Source organism: Acomys minous (assembly GCF_964271855.1).
Source record: "Acomys minous genome assembly, chromosome: 17".
Taxonomy (NCBI): Eukaryota; Metazoa; Chordata; class Mammalia; order Rodentia; family Muridae; genus Acomys; species Acomys minous.
Genome location: NC_140500.1, coordinates 19,867,784 through 19,885,118, shown reverse-complemented (window position 1 = coordinate 19,885,118; position 17,335 = coordinate 19,867,784). Strand labels below are relative to the sequence as shown.

General features: G+C 48.9%; 1 protein-coding gene across 3 annotated transcripts in view; it reads right to left on the bottom strand.

The window, feature by feature from the left end:
* KCNA6 (potassium voltage-gated channel subfamily A member 6) overlaps positions 1–16,968 on the bottom strand; it is a 41,213-nt gene extending 24,245 nt beyond the window's left edge. For all 3 annotated transcript variants that reach the window (XM_084765590.1, XM_084765589.1, XM_084765588.1), the window contains exon 1: positions 8,834–16,968. In XM_084765590.1, the coding sequence (XP_084621716.1) occupies positions 11,954–13,549 (1,596 nt within the window). In that variant the 5' untranslated portion in view covers positions 13,550–16,968 and the 3' untranslated portion in view covers positions 8,834–11,953. The remainder of the gene's footprint in view (positions 1–8,833) is intronic.
* Positions 16,969–17,335: the final 367 nt, after the last annotated feature.

Genomic DNA, 17,335 nt, shown 5'->3' with positions numbered 1-17,335 from the left:
TATCTTTATTGTTGTTATTGTTGTTTAGCGGTGTGTGTGTGTGTGTGTGTGTGTGTGTGTGTGTGTGTGTGTGTGTGTTGAGACCAGAGTTCAGTGCCAGGTGTCTTTCTCTGTCACTATTCACCTATTTTTGAGGCACGGTCTCTCAGTGAGCATAGAGCTTCACTCATGCTCCCAGGATAGTGAGTCTGCAAGCCCTGGGGATCCTCTTTTCTGCCCCCAGCGCAGGGACTTACAGGATCCACTGATGTATTGGGTCTTTTCTAATGTGGGTGCTGGGGACCAAAGTCAGGTCCTCATTTTTATATATGATAATTAAAGCAATGACAGATACAAGGTACCAGATACTATGTTATACAGAGTTTATTAAATGAGCATGGGAGTAAGAAGAGAGAAAGGTTAGAGAGGCAGGTAAAGAGAGAGAGGTTAGACAGAGGGGGGAAGGGGTGGGAGAGTAAGAGGAAGTAGAGAGATGGTTTTTCCTTTTATAGGGCCCTGGGCAGGGCCATGCCCCTGTGGCAAGTAAGCAATGGCATCATAGGTAGGCGTACTGAAATAGAATCCTAATACTCATATTTGAATAGCAAGCCGTTTCCCACCTGAGCCATCTCCCCAGGCAGCCCCGGGTCTTGTTTGCTCATTCGCTTTGGTTTTGCTTTGGTTTTGCGGCGGGGTCTTATGTAGTGAATGCTGAGCTTAAATTCACATGGAGACGAGGATGACTCTGGACCTCTGATCCTCCAGCTCCTTTGATAGTCTGCATCTACAGGCTCTCCGAAAGCCCGTGTGCTGGAGCTTCAGCTCTGGTGCTCCTGGGAAGCAGTGAAAACTTTGAAGAGGTCTTTGGGAGGCTCAGCTCCTCCCATGTAGTTAGAAAGCAGAACCGAGGACTGAGTGGACCAAACATCTTGTCTTTCCAAAGAAAGACGGCAAAACTCCAGATCTGTGTATAAAGCTCTGTTCCTTGAAGTTATGCCACATCTGGCCCATAAACCAAAAGTGACCATTTAGGGCCACTTATATGGAGCAGCCTGTGGGGTAGACACCCCTCGGTGGCTCTTTGGAGAGTCTCTCAAAGTACCAGAAGGATCCACGGGGAGAAAGTGAACGAATGAGTGAGTGGATAAATTTAACACACACCCACATTCAGGGGAATGTGCTGGGCTCCTGTCAGTACACACAGGTGGGCTCATGGGTAAACACACTCTCTGCCATGAACCATAGACAACAGCCATCTATAGGTAGCACAAACTATCTCCTCTGTCTTTCCAGATGTTTGTTTTTGTTTCCAGCAAAGCCAAATTATGTTAAAGTAGCTCAGAGCCTGTCTGATTTATAGTTCAGCCACCGTGGCTTCTGGAAGCTTTGGTTTGTTTTTTTGTTTTTTTTTTCCTGCCCCCTAGTCCCGTGATTTATAAAAAGAGTTCTATAACTCAACAAGAGCACGCGCCTCCTTCTTCCTACTGCAGAGCAGCAGAGAGCAGGAAAGCATCAAGAAGCTGCTGTTTCTGGCCCCCAGAGCTTCAGCAGATCACCACACTCCTGGATAAGATGCTACTTTTTCCTCGTTCCCTCCTTCATCCCCCAAACACACTCGTCCCTAACAACCTCTTGTTCTCTTGAGCTCCAATCTCTGACCATTTCCTCCACTCTACTCACTCAACTTAGCAGAAAACCCCAACCTCAAAGGTTAAGAAAACTCTTAGCAGGTGAGAGTGGAAACCCAGCACATACTACTGAGGTCAGCACCCTCATGTCTCCTTGCTCAGTGCTGAATATGGCTGGTCCTCCCCAGAGCAACACTATCTAGCCCTTCCTTACCATAGAAGGCGGCTGTCAGATAGAAGTTCCCAGCCAGGCCTGCTGGAAAGGGAGAGGGGAAAAATAAAATTGAAAAATCACTTCATTATGTTCCTATGGGCCACTCTGCCAAAGAGTATGGCTGGGTAGGAAACGAGCAAAGTTGCTCACGGCTGTTTAAGTTCTGATGATCCTTCAGTTTCCATTTGCTGTAGGGAGGTGCTGAGATCAGATAATGAGCGAGGGTCCTAGAATCAGCTCCGCCCCAGTGCAGCACTGCAATCTCGAAGCTTAACCCTTTCAATTCTCTGCCTCAGTTTCCTCTTTTTCAAGTGAGATATTTGCCGCCACCCCCTTGGCAGCTCTCCCACCCCATCTGTCTATTAACCTTCAGAACTGTTTCTTGTGCAGCTCAGGAAGGGAAAGTTAGAACCCTCAGTCTGGGTTTAGTTAGAAACAAATTTTTAAAAATCCTATTATACCCATCCCAGTCTTCCAAGACGCATCCACACATTTTTGCATATGAGATCACATCCTAGGGAAAATTATTTAAAGAAATTCTGCTGTGACTCCTCTAGGCAACCTTCCGGTACAACCACGATCTATCCAGAATCTACTTTTTTATATCATAGTTCATTGAAGTAGTTATAGTCAGTCAGCAGGGATACTGTCTTCCTTTGAGGATGCAGGTGACCTGCCTGCTCCCAAGCTGGCCTCTTGCTTAGTGCCACTGAGGGCTCCTCAGTACACCCTTTAACTGGCAGTTTCATCTGGGCCTCACAATGCTACCTTAAGGAGCAGTGTTATGAGCTTCCTCCTATTGCAGATGTCAAGATTGAGCTTAGTGGCGTTAAATGAGGTGCAGACTCAAGTTCAATGTTAAAGGCAAACAGACCATGCAGCTCTTAGTGCAAAATCAGAAGGGCAGTCATATTCCCCTTCTCTAGGCTGGATCCCTCGTGAGAAGTTGTAGGGATGGAGGAAGTGAGTTGAGAGTGGGCAGAACATCCTGGGCAGTGTGTGACCCATCCCCTAAGGAGAGGTGAATTTCCCAAACAGAGACAAGTAAATGGGAAACTACCTTAGTATTGCAGCTGCAGAATCCCCTGTGCATTCCATCTTAAAGGAGGGCAGAGAATCTGGTGCCTGTGCTAAGAGATGGGTGCTAAAGGCTGCCAACTAGCAAAGGAGAGCATGCAAAGGGCAACATGAGGGTGACTGGGGAACAAATGGGTGATGAGGATGCAATAATAGTGCTTACAGGAACAAGAGGCTCAATAGAAAGAAGCTCCATATAGAAGACAAATGTACAAAGAGATGTAGGTGTTGAGAGAGATGCAGATGTGGATGTAGTTAGTAGATGCAGATAGATGTATGTGCAGCTGGGGGTGTCGATGCATACACAGATGCAGGTACATATATAGACACAGATGTAGGTGCATATATACACACAGATGCAGGTGCATGTACACACACAGATGCAGGTGCATGTACACACAATTGCAGACAGAGCACAGGAGCAGGTACAGATGTAGATAAAGACACAAATGCAGATTCAAATGGACGGTTAGACACAGAAGCAGATGCTGATGTACAGATTCAGATGCAGACAAATATAGACGGAGGTGCAGTAGCAGATGCAGATATTGATGCAGATGGACACAGACAGAGATGCAGTATCTGATGCAGACAGACACAGATGCAGACAGAAGTACGGTAGCAAATGCAGACAGAGATGAAGATGCAGGTGCACATATAGATGCAGAGAGATACAGAGGTGCACTAGCTGATGCAGACACAGATGCAGACAGATGCAGACAGAGATGCATGTTCAGGTACAGGTGCAGAGAAATACAGACAGAGACACATTATCAAAACCAGACACAGATACAGGTACAGACACAAATACAGATAGATACAGATGATGACACAGGAGCAGATGCTGGTGCAGATGCAGACACAGGCAGAGATGCAGGTGTATAAAGATATAGGTGTAGACTTAGGTGCATACACAGATGACGATGCAGCTAGAGAGCTCATACACCTTCCAAGCCCATAGAGGAAAACATAAAATACCTGCAGCTTTCCTATTAGAGATAAACTGGTGGGTAAATAAAAACTGATGCACAGTCATAAGACGCCACTGTGCTCTTCTCAGTACCAGAAACACCCTGGCATACATTCTGTCCTCTAACACTGGCAGTGAACACACATATCTATGAGCCCTTGAACATGCCATAACCCCTCTTGCCTCAGTTTCTCCTGTTCACCAAAGAAGACAACTGCTTGCCTGCTTACCTATCTACCTATCTTATTTTATTATGTAAAACTCAATAATAATCAAAATAATCAATCTTTAATTTTTATTTTTTAATTTTTATTTTTTAATTGTTTTTTTGTTTTTTTGAAACAGGGTTTCTCTGTGTAGCCTTGGCTGTCCTGGACCCACTTTGTAGACCAGGCTGGCCTTGGACTCACAGTGTTCCACCTGCCTCTGCCTCCTGAGTTAATTTTTATTATTTTATTGTATATGTATGGGGTGATTTGTCTTCATGTGTGTACATTCTGTGCATATTTGGTTCCTGCAGACACCAGAAGAAGGCGTTGGATCCCCTGGAACTGGTGAATCTCTATGTGAGTTCTGGAACTCGAACCCAGGTCTTCTGGAATAACAACCAGTACTCTTAACCTCTGAGCCATCTCTCCAGACTCAAAAATCATCAATCTTTAGACAGAGATGGCATATATTAACTTGCTCAGTCCTCAGAACAGCCCAATCAGACCAGTGCTATCATCACACCCCTGTGTAACAGAATGGGAAACTGAGTCATGGGACAGCTTCATACTTGCGTGGTGTCACACAGCAGGGAAGGAGTTGAACCAGCACTCCTGGCTCATCACCACTTTATTCTAAAGCAGTGGTTCTCAACCTGTGTGTTAGGACCCCTTTGCGGGGCTGAGGGGGGTCTAATGACCCTTCCACAGAGGTCACCTAAGACCATTGGAAAACACAGATATTTACATTACGGATTCCTAACAGTAGCAAAATTACAGTTATTAAGTCGCAGTGAAAATAATTTTATGGTTGGGGAAGGGTCACCACGACACGGGGAAGTGGCTTAAAGGGGTCACAGCATTAGGAAGGGTGAGAACCAGTGCTCTAAAGCCTAATGCCAAAGAGCCCTGACGATGTTTCTGAAGCTCGCAAATGACACGAACTGTTGGGGCTCCTTGCACTCAGGAGGATGCAGGGGCACCTTCAGCTTCCTCAGGCAAGGGTATAAGAGCCCAGTCAGAATTCTGCAGACATCTAGCCATGGTTCACTCCCTCCAAAGGATGAAGAAGATGGCTCCACCTCCTGCCCTTCCCAGCCGAATGACGGCCATGCTGTGCTTTCTCTCAGAGCACATCTCTACCTCCAGGAGCAGGGCTGTCTGTCTCCAGGAGACAGCGGTTGTCAAGCCCCCAGAGAACAGCAAGCATGTCAAAAATAGCAGCGCCAGCAGACTGCGTGGCTGCAATTTCCTTTTGAAATGTCGGCTTTGCTTTCGCTCAAAGCCCGGGTCTGAACGCACTCTGGGCAGCCAGCGGCAGATCGCTTAAGGTTCTGGGGTGTTTTCTTAGGGCAGGCGTCTGCATGGGGCTGTGGGAAACAAATCTTACAATTGAACGCATGGGCCTATGGACTTGACTAAGGGAAATCCCCTCTGTACTATCAGTGATGAGGTTTGAGTTATGTTTTTAAAAAATTGTCATGAGCGTGAGCAGGGCGGGCTAGGCCCCAAAGAGGTCAAGGTTAGACCAACATTAACATTGAGTTTCTGACTGGCAGGCCTCTTTGCCCACTTTATTCCTACAGGGATAACCCTTCAAAACCTGGGAACAGCAGCACTGCTCCCTCTGTAGGATGCTATGTAAACAAGGCCATGAGGACAAAAAAACAAAAACAAAAACAAAAAACAGAGGGGCCAGAAGAACACAATCTCTCCAGTGCAGAGTAAAGAAGCAGGAAAACATCACAGTCTCCAATCCCATGAGGCCCTGAAGCCCAGAGCAGGAAAGTGACAGCATGAGAAACAGGCTCCCATCTGTCCCTATCCCAGTGGCCCTTGTCTGGCAATGTGTGCCCTTCCTCCTAAACCCTGTTCTCCAGGCCTCATTCTGCCACGAGGCGTCTGCACAGAGGAGTCCAAAGGGGACGTGGGCAGTGAATCCTACAGTTGAATTGCTCTTCCTCCCGTAAGTGAGCATGTCACAACAGAAGGGAAATTCCTCAGGCAATAACGCACAGTCAAGACCAATCAGCTACCCAGCAACTCCAGGCACCCGGTCCGAGGAGGATGACATCTCCTGGGAATCTTTCTTGGCATTTACATACAGATGCAAGGTGAGCAAGAGAGTGCTTAAAGCAAAGCCTGGGTCAGAGAAGAGAGGAGCTGCCTGCAGAAGAGAAGCAGTAGGACTGGGAGGGGCCAGGTGGAGGGAAAGCCCAGGGGAAGAAGGACAGGGCCGGTGGGCACTGAGACTCCAAAGGGAGACCAGGCTGAGCTCTAGCGGCCAATATGAAAAGTCCGATTAACTCCAGCCACCTCTGTTTGTTTAAAGCCGAGGAGGATTGCTAGCTCCTGCCACGCAGGGCTGTTAAGGGTTAATGATGACCTCAGGGAAGAGTGGAAGAGGGTGAAGAATAACTAAACTTAGTTCTTAAGGACTAGGCAGCTTGGGAAGCTCTGTGAGGTTGCTTTGTCTTAGAACAAAGCATAAACTCCTTGGGCAAGCCTTGACACCGCTCCTGTATGCCATGACGCTGCAGTGGCGCTCATGCAGAGGATGGCCCTGGTGGGTCTGCAGAGAACTGCTAAGCTTGTGAATCTCATGAAAGCTTGACAGTCAAAATAATGCACCATAGCACACATCCTCACACACCCCACACATACCACATACACACCACAAACATGCATATACCATACACACACGCACACAGACCACACATCACACAGCACATACGTGCCATATACACACCACAAGCATACATATACCACACACCCCACATATGCCACATACACACCACAAACATACATATACTACACACATACACCATACACACACATACCACATACCTACATATACCATACACGTATATCACACCCCTCCCACACACCCAGACACCCCCACAGAGAACCCACACCACCACAAACACACACACAACACCACACTATGCACACCCCCCAGAGACCCCACACAATGTATACACCACACACATACACACACACACACACACACACACACACACACACACACACACAGCATACCACACACACTACACAGACACCCCACAGAGACCCCACAGACATACACACACTCCATACACCCACCACATATACACACATGCACACAGCCCACAGAGACCTCCCACACATACACATCACACACTACACTCACACCTCACAGAGACAGAACACACTCCACATGCACACATGCCACACACCATGTGCACATCCCCACCTCCACGCCAGACACACATACATATACACCCCACACAACCCTCACAGATACCATACACACAAACACACACACATCACACACACCACACATACACTATACATACGCCACACACACCACTCATACACCACAAAAGCACACAGACACACACACGTGAACACACAGACATGGACACACACACACCACTTCTTGGTCTTTTGTGGCAGCTGCAAGGACCAGCCTCACGATAGCTCTAAAGCGTGCCCGTGCAGCAGAAGAAAAAACCCTCACTCTCATCCAGATAGTCTGCATGTTCCATCCTTTCCAATGTATAAAACCAGACCTTTGTCACAGTTCATGAGAAGGCTTGGGTTACTAGACTCATGTCTCCCTCACCCAAGTCATGTGACTATCAACACATCTGTTTCAGAACGGTTACGTCACCCTCAAAAGTTCTCTAGTGTAACAGCCTGTGTTGATCCTTGTGTGTCCTGATGGCCAGCAGGATGTCTTGATGTCAATAGGGCTTCACGCTATGCCCCGGGGCAGGGACAGTCCACACACTCTCCCTATGGACTAGCCAGTGAATCTCTGGCCACATCAAGAACGGGCCTTGTACTTTATAGCTCTAGGATTGGTGCCTTTTCTTCCTGCTCTGCATTGAGCATTCAAGGAGCCAGCCAGAGGCTGAGCAAGCTTTCGTGTGAGTGCAGAGTAGTTACCAGACCTGCCTCGAGATAAGGCTTTCTCCAGGATAGCCCAATTTTCTGTTTTACCATTTTACATTTGCTTTGATTTCAACCTCTCTGCAAAGCTCCTAAGGTTGGGGGACCCTAATGTGGACGTTGTCTAGTGCTAAATGTCTGAGATTCTGAGATTCAAATTGTCTGTCTGTCTATCTATCTATCTATCTATCTATCTATCTATCTATCTATTATCTCTCTATTTATATTTCTGTCTCTCACCACATTCTTTATTCCTGCCACCTTTCTTCTTTTATCCTAGCATTTCGTGCTCAAGAAATTTCCAAAAGACATTTTACTAACCAAATAGAATCTCATCTTATTGTGTAAGTGCAGCCCCTCCAGGAACAGAAAGTCTGCAAGGGGAGTACGGTACCATGAGGTGCCAAGAAAACAGGGAACCTTCTGACTATGATCCTGGGTCAGAGCTGACCTATAGTTCAAGGTATGGTCCTCCCAGGAATGCTGAAAAGGTTCCCAAAAGCCAAAAAGGGTGGAGTTAGGAAGAAAGAGAGAGATTGATGTCTCTCTTGGACGGAAGATGCGGTTTAAATGAGGTGTGTTGGGGGAGGGGAGGTAATCAGGGGAGGAAAAAAAAAAGACAAAATGGGAGGAAAAGGAAGACTGCAGACAAGAAGAGTTGGGTGAAAAACAGGAAGGAGTGTGAAAGAAAGAAGACAGAAACAGATGAAGGCAGACAGAACCACACAGCAGGAAAGATGAACAATGAAGCCCTGCTTCACCAGACACCGAGGCCACCCCCTCCTCACCCTGCCAGAGGTAAAATAACTCTACTTGAGGCACCTACCTCAGATGCAAGGAAGGCCAGCTGTCCCTTGCTCCTCTGGGATGCTAGGCAGGAGGAGTGTCGTCATCCCAAGCAGGAACTAGCAGTCCCCAGTAGTCCTCTGGGAGCCCCCACTGGCTTACTTCAGTTGTTAGGATGGCTCAGACTGCCACCTTCTTGGGCAGCTGTGATCCTATTCCAGCTGCTGAGGCCGCACACAGTGCACATCCTCTTGAAGCCAAGGTTACAACGTCCACATGGAGGCTCAGAAGCAGGGAGGGGGGTCACTGGACAAAATTCTCTACAAAAAGTAGATTGAGTCACAGGCTCTCAGTTTCTGTCTGGTATCTTAAGAGCCACCTCTGAGATTCTTGCCAGGAGCAACACTGCTCCCTGGGAGGGAGAAATTTCATTCTTCTTGGTCTCTCTTAGAGCTGGGAAGAGCCTGCATCTGTGATGAGAATGCCATGACACCCCAGGCTAGGGTCATCCATGTCCTCAACGCCCAGTCTGGTTGCTATGGAGGGGACATTTTGTACCTGCCCCCCACCCACCCACCCCGGTTGTCCTTTTGGAAACCTTAACATTGCTGTTGGCTTCAGTTGGGAAAGTTTTAAGCATTCAAGTTTCTGAAGACTCGGGGTAAGATGTGGCTGCTTTAGAGACCAAATAGGGAACCAGGAAAAAAAAGGTCCAGGCAGGAAGTGTTGAGAATCTACTTCCTCCACGTTTTCAAAGGTCCTGAGTCTTGTCTTAGTTCTACCAATGTCTAGCCAATAGATGGGAGGTATTCCCATTTGAGAAGCTGGGATATGTAGTCTGTTCTCCCTTGATAAGCAAATCAGTAGAGAGAATAGTCTGGAAGGTTGCTACAGCAACCAGAGTCCCTGGAAAGCCTGGCTTTCCACAAACCTTTTACTTTCAGGCATGCTCTGACTTGAAAAGGCAATGTTTGCATAAGGACAAGGAAAATGATGAGGGTGATGATATATACATACACAGAGGTCTATGAACACATGTCCCCACATTTATCCTCAGCTGGGGGCATCCCTTTGGCTGCTGGAGTGGGCTCAGGGGTAAATGAAAAGATTAAAAACAAAAACTACTTTCTTACTGGCCTTGAAATAGGTCTCTAAGTTTTAAACATCTTTCTTTTATTGTGTTGCAGGCTCAGAGAAGTCAAGCTCCCAAGAAAAATGACCTCTGGCCTCCAAGTCTACCTCAAGAATACATTCCATTCTGAAGAGTAAGAGAAAAGATGGAGGCTCAGCCCAAAAGGCCACAAAGAGACTTAGCGAGCTGGTGGTCTACAATGGCCTAGTCTTAGGCTTTGGATCCAAGGTAGAAAGTTCTGGGGAAAGGCCTTGCCTTTGGGAGACAGGAAGGCAGGATAATGAGCTAAAACTCAAGACCATTACGATAACTCATACATTTGCATAGCATCTCCCACACCTTCCTGGGTGAGTTACTGATTATTCCTCATAAGGTAAGGAGGGGAAGACATTAATGTTCTCATTTAATGGGTGGGGAAACTGAGGCACAAAGAGGGACTGTGACACCAAAGCTACCCTGTAAAGCCTTGGCAAAAATCCAGATTGTGGCCTGTCACTTACTGGGGCCATGGTGCCCTCTTAAGCCAACTCCCAAGGTCAGTCCCTCATAAGTTGCTCTTCAAGAGCATCTTTTTAAAAAAGCATTCTCTTCAAAGAGCCTTAAAGCATCAATATAAAATTAAAACATGGTAACAGTCAGAACCACACCCATGAGAACTGAGAATAGTACATCACAGTTTATCAAAGGCAAAACAGAATGGTAATGTTACTGGGGTGGGAGGGGGGCAGTGGGCAGCTGGGAGGGGGGGCAGTGGTTTCACAATGGGAGAAGATGGCTTGGTGCAAGTGGGAACCACCAAGTTACCTTAGCAGTTAGAGCAGGCCAAATGCAGATCCTAAAGAAGAGCAGAGCAGACGAATGTTTGCTTGACTCAGCAAAACCCTCTAAGAGAGAGGCTGTCAACAAAACAGCCATGCCTGTTCCGGGCTCCAAACTAATTGTTGCCTGTGGCATGAGAAGAAAGCTACACTGGCACCCCATGAGTGAACTAACCTGACCGCAGGTTACAGCTGAGGCTGAATTCTGAAAATTCATCTGCAATCCTAGGTCAGATTCCCAGGAAGGAGGGTGGAGTGTACCTTAGAGAGGAGGTCTGGCCTAATTAGGGCAAATTGGCTGCTGTCTGCAGCAGAGAGTCATCGCTCTGCCTGTCCGAGGTGACCTAGGTGACACCTAGCTTCAGATGTGTGGTCCAGCCAGTCACTTGGCTCTGGCCTTTTCTCCTGGCTCCCTGGTTCCATTTTCCAGTTCCTCTGCACCTGAAAGCGCTTGCACAAAATGAGAACTTGGCTCCGAGAAGGTGTCTTCCTGGAAGCTCAAGGGAGCTGGGGAATCAGAGTACGGAGGATGACTTGACCCACAGTCAGTGGCTCCTGTGCCAGATCACACCTAGAGGAATCCCCCTGGCGCTTTTGGTTTAGACCTGACCCACATGTCCTTCAAATAATCCAGGTGGGTAGTATTTTCTCTAATTCCATCCAAATTTAACCGTGAGTGTCTTTCGAAGCTGTGCAGCTAGCAGCTCTACGAGCCAGAAGATGGGCAGGCCACTAAAACAGCAAGCTGAATTCTTTTTCATTCTCAGATTCTGCCAGGGACCAAGTGACCAGACACTAAGGAAGGTACATGACCCAAAGCAAAGGACACTAACGAAGGGACCTGAGTACAGCTTCTTTCTATTCTATTGATGTCACCATTCCTAGAGATAGTACAAGACCCGGGTATGAAAATTCAGTCTTGAGGGAAGGTCAGTCAGAGATGTGTATCTCATCCGCGTGACAGATGGACATGATTGGGTGGCACCGTTGAAATGTCCAAAATGTCACTAAGGTGGAGAAACCTCGAATGCTGCGAGGATGGAGCAACAGTCTATAGTCCAGATACTTTGTCCAGGATGCCATGTACTGGGTACAGGGGAGGGAGGTTGAGGTCCTCTGGAGCTACGGCGGGCGGAGTGGGCATGAGAAGGAAGCCTGAGAGGTGGCTTGCTCAGAGCTCCCGTTTTCCTACAGGCCCTGCCTGCATCCCTCAAACCTCGGTGAGCATCCTTTTCTCTGCATATGCTCGGTGTGGAGTTGGAAGGTAACTGGGCCGCCGTTCTCGCGAAGCCTCGGAAAAGTCAGGTTTGCCAAGCCCATTGTCCGTCGCCTTCAAGTCTGGTGTAGGCTGCCCACAAGTGACATGGGTATACTGGCCTTGCTCCTCTTGCTCCGTCTCTCGGTGGTAGAAGTAGTTGAAATTGGAAACAATGACCGGTACCGGCAATGCAATAGTGAGCACCCCAGCAATGGCACACAGTGAACCTACGATCTTACCTCCCACCGTCATGGGGTACATGTCCCCATAACCTACCGTGGTCATTGTAACCACAGCCCACCAGAAGGCATCTGGGATGCTAGGGAAGAGCGAGTCATCATCATCTGCCTCTGCGAAGTAGACAGCGCTGGAGAAGAGGATGACTCCGATGAAGAGGAAGAAGATGAGCAGCCCGAGTTCTCGCATGGACGCCTGCAAAGTCTTACCCAGGATCTGCAGCCCCTTGGAGTGGCGGGAGAGCTTGAAGATTCGAAACACCCGGACCAGGCGGATCACCCTGAGGATGGCTAGGGACATGGCTTGCTGCCCATTCTGACCACTGCCACCACTCATGGACTGCTGCTCGTGACGTTGCACTAGCTCGGTGCCCAGGGTGATAAAGTAGGGGAAGATGGCCACCAAGTCAATGATGTTCATGATATTGCGAAAGAAGGCTGCCTTGCTGGGACAGGCAGAGAAGCGCACCAGGAGCTCAAAAGTGAACCAGACGATGCACAGAGTTTCCACCAGGAAGAAGGGGTCCGTGAAGAAGGAACCCCCAAGAGTACTGAATGAGGATGCTCCTCCTCCGGTCCCCATCCCCCCAGGGGGAATGCCACCAGGAAATGCATAGGAATCCTCATCCTCATCCTCTTCTTCGTGGCTCCCCCTGGAGGCCGGGGACATGCGAGTCCCACTACCCTCGTTACTTCCACCTCGACCATCTGCACGGAACTGAGGCAAGGTCTCCAGGCAAAAGATGACGATAGAGATGAGGATGACCAACACTGAGACTATGGCGATGCCTCGGGCGGGCCCAGAACTCTCTGGGTACTCAAAGAGGAGCCAGACCTGGCGCTGGAAAGGTTGGGAGGGGAGTGGTTTCTCATCCTCACCACCTTCGGGCAGGCAACCCTCATCCTCCCGGAAGGCCGCCAGGGCTTCGTCTCCCAACTGATAGAAGCGAATTTCTTCCATGAAGATGTCCAGGGGCACGTTGACTGGCCTCCGCAGGCGGCCCCCGGATTGATAGTAGTAAAGAATAGCATCGAAGCTGGGTCGGTTGCGGTCAAAGAAGTACTCGTTCCTCAGTGGGTCAAAGAAACGGACTCTGCGGCCAGGGTCTCCGAGCAGCGTGTCGGGGAACAGCGACAGGGTGCGCAGCTGCGTCTCAAAGCGCAGCCCGGAGATGTTGATCACCAGCCGCTCGCTACTACAGCAGCCGCCGCCTCCCGCGGCCTCCGGGAACTCACCCGCATCCTGTTGCTCCCCCTCCGGCCCACGGACCTCCCCCGGCGCCGCCAGCGTCAGGGATTTCTCCGATCTCATGTCCCCTCGGCGGTGCGCTCCCCGCCACTAGGACGGCGCCCACGACACGAACTCAGGAGCGCCGTACCCGCTTCCCAGCTCAGGGTGCGCCCTCCCTTAGGGTGGGGCCGGTGCTCTGACCTGGCGGTTAGGTCGATGAACCCTGTAGCAGATCCCTCTGCCAAGCTAGGTTTGGGATGTGGCTCTGGCTCCCATTAGCCGCTCCTCCGTATCTTAAGATTTCTGGGATGCAAGGTACCCGCAAACTGTCGCGCGCGTGAAACTGGTTGCCTGAAAAGACGCGTGGCTTAGCTCCCAATGGTGCCTAACACTGGGCTCGGGGAGTCAAGTGTACGCCCTCCAGATCTGCTGGCTTTCTCCAGGTCCCGCTGAGCTTCTCTAGCCGCACAAGACCCCGGGCTGACGAAGGTACCAAATCGCCAGTTGCGCCTCCCTCCGGCTCACCGAAGACTCCTGCCCGGGCTCGGCCTCCGCCTCCGCCCTACGTCCACCACCGAACTAGGTCTGGCCAAGGTCGCGATTCCAGCCACCACCTTCTCCACAGAAGCTGTTCCACGGGCCTCGGTACCGCCCTGGGGCTGCCCCGGCTCCCGAGCCGCGAGACCCACCTCCCCACCGCTTCCAGCCTTGCCTGCACCCTCAGCACCAGCAGCAACAGCAGCAACAGCAGCAGCAGCAGCAACAGCAGCAACAGCAGCAGACTCAGCTCTGGGCTCTGCCCTTCCTCCCTAACACTCTCCAAGTGACGTGGCAGGCCCCGCCTGCTGCCCCCTCCCACCCCACTCTCACATCACACCCCTTACCCAGCCAGGGGCTGCAGCAAGCCTGAAGGCTGGGGAAAGATATGTAAACTTGCCTCCCCAGTAATCTTTCCCGCGCTCTCCTGGCATGCCTCTCGCTTTCTCACATTCACACGCACGCCCCCACCCCCACCCCAACCAAGCTGCAGTATCCTAATAACACACCCCCTCCATCCTTCACAGTCCTCTCAGTTCTGTTCATCGGGCTGACCTGCGCAGTGTATTTCATAAAAAAGAAATCGCAACCTGGCCCCCAAACACCCCTCCCCAATAAGCCATACAGGGCATCTGACTCCCCCAACAGCTATTTACTGGGCGGGGGAGGGGGGAGATCCATATTTGTATATCTATGAAGACACATTTGCCAGTTTCAAGCTCTACTGGGAGGGGGGGAAATGAAGTATTTTTAAACGTCTTGAGAGCTTTCCATCTAGGCGGTGTCCCAGTGTTAATTCCCCTATAGACTCTCGCTTGCTTTGGCAACCTGGAAAGGCGGGGCTGCGGCTCGCCTTCGAGGCATAGTGATTGTAACAGGGATGGGAAAGCCTGCCCATTCCCAAGGAGTGGGAAACCCTCCTCACATGGAGTCCTGGGAACATCCACCACCAGCTCCTTGAAAAAGAACCCAAAGATCATGGTATCGACGGAACACTATATACAGGGAATTGCAGCCAGGAAGCTTTGCTCCAAGCCTCCCTGGGGGGAAGGGGGGAGGGAAGAAATACATATCTGTATCAAGAAAGGGGAGGAAAGGATAAATGGAAAGGGAGTACATTAAAATGTCAATTTAAAACGCAGCTGTGTCCAATGAGCAATCAAAAGACACACAGTTTAGGTACTTCACCTGAGAGATGGCCTCTTTTCCAGAGCCATGGAGACTCATTTGGTAGGATTTGGATGGACAAAATGGGTTTTGAAGGAAACCATGCCCCTTACTCCACCTCTCTTAGAATGTCAGAAAGACATCCCATGTATCCTGCCAACGCTTTAGAGGACTTCCTCCCTAGATCCCATGGATGAAGATGCTGAAGGTCCATCTTATTGTCTCAGACCTGGAAGGAGGAAATGAAGTCGAGAGATCACAAAGATGCTGACTTCGACACTCACTGCAATTTGTAGTCTACCCTGTCCCTGCCCGGGTCTACCAGACTGCAGCCTCTCCTTCCCATATGTTTTTCTTGGTCTTCATGCCTTCTGCTCCCCTCCCGTCGCACAGTTCAATGAAGGGTGAAAGAGCAAGTATACTGTATTTACCCAGTCGATAGTTTCCCCATTGACAGGCTATGTAATTAAGCCATTTAGACTTTACACAAAAGTTACTCCATTCAAAGGGGGGAAAAACCCATAGAATAGAGCAGCAACAAATACAGTACAGGAGATACACTCTCACCCGCTGACCTGTGCTCTGCAATTGTTTTCTGGGTTGTAAATTGACTTGCCCATAATTCTTTGGGTTTGTTTTCCACTTTCTATCATGAATGGTTCATTTGCATTTTTGCTCTCCTCATGGCCACTGTTTCTCAATTGGCTGTTGATGAGATCAGCAATATTGCAGCAAAGGTATGTGAATAAGTTGCATTCTTCTAGAGCGTACACCGGGGTCTGACATGATGGCAGCTACCCCTTTGAATCCTCGTGTTAGATCGGTCGGCGCTGCCTGCCATCCTACAGGCAGCACTCCGAATCGTGGTTACCTTCACATCTGACGTAAGGCTGGGCCCCTAGGAAGGTTTCATTGTGCACTGGGAGGTTCCCTTGGGAAGCAGAAACCATTAGCAAATTCATGAATCAGACTTCTGTTTTTAGTTCTTTTGTGAAATGGATTTATTCCCTGTGCCTAGATAGCTCCTCATACGTATATTTAAGGATGCATTTTAAGGAATCACACCTTCAGAAGTGCCTGCTCCCTGACGAAGGAAGGCACTAGACTCACCTCCCCCTGTAGACACTGTGTCATCACTCTTAGTGACAGGTAGTTGGGACTTGATCATTCCTCCCCATTTGCTGGGCTCTAATTTCATTTCAGCATTTATTTTTTTGTTGTATGTAAAACCAGACATCTGCAATGACCACCAAGGTCAGTCATTTGTTTAATTAGTCAGTCATTAATTAATTAAGCAGCTACTGGGTGGCCACCATAGTATCAGGTGCTAAGCAGTTAACCATGAATGAATCCATTCCATTCTAGGCAGGAATTCTTCCCAGCGTACAATGAAGAAGATACAAAGTAAAGAAAATAAATAGGATGCTATTTCAAGGATGAACATAGAGGATAGAACTTTAAAGAGTGTGGCGGATAGGGAACGAGTTTGCTATGGTTAATTTTAATTGTCAGTTTAACTGGACTCAATCGCTGATGAGACAGACTAGCCTAGCCATGTCTGTGAGAGGTCATTCGCAGAGTTTAACTGAGTACTACCTGGAATGTGCCAGCACTATGTAATTGGTTGGGGTCCCAGACAAAATAAAAAAAGGCAGGACAAGCTGACCACTAGCATCCATCTCTCTCTGTTTCCTGGATGCAGACACAGTGTGACTGGCCTCCATTCCCACCACCATGCCTTCAGATCATCATGAAAGGCAAACCTGTGAGACAAAAAATACACCTTTCCTTTCTCATGCTGTTTTTGTTGGTTATTTTATCACAGTGATAACAGGGGTAATGAACACAGCTCCCCTGGCAGGGGAGGAATGTTTTAATTGAGAAATTCAAAGTAGAGAATGGATCCTGAATCCGCCATGTTAATCATGGGAAGAGAACATGCTGGACAGACAAGTGCAAAGTAGCCGGGTTGTGGGCATTGAAGACTCATAAAGACCATGCAAAGGGAAAAAGTAAGTGAGACTGATGGAGAAATAAGAGCTGCTTAGGTTTTGTCATGCTAATGATGGTTCCCATGTGGGAGAGATGTGATTTTACACAATAAGGATGAAATGAGAAAGAACTCAAGGGACTGTCTTAGTTACTGTCCTATTATGTGGTGAT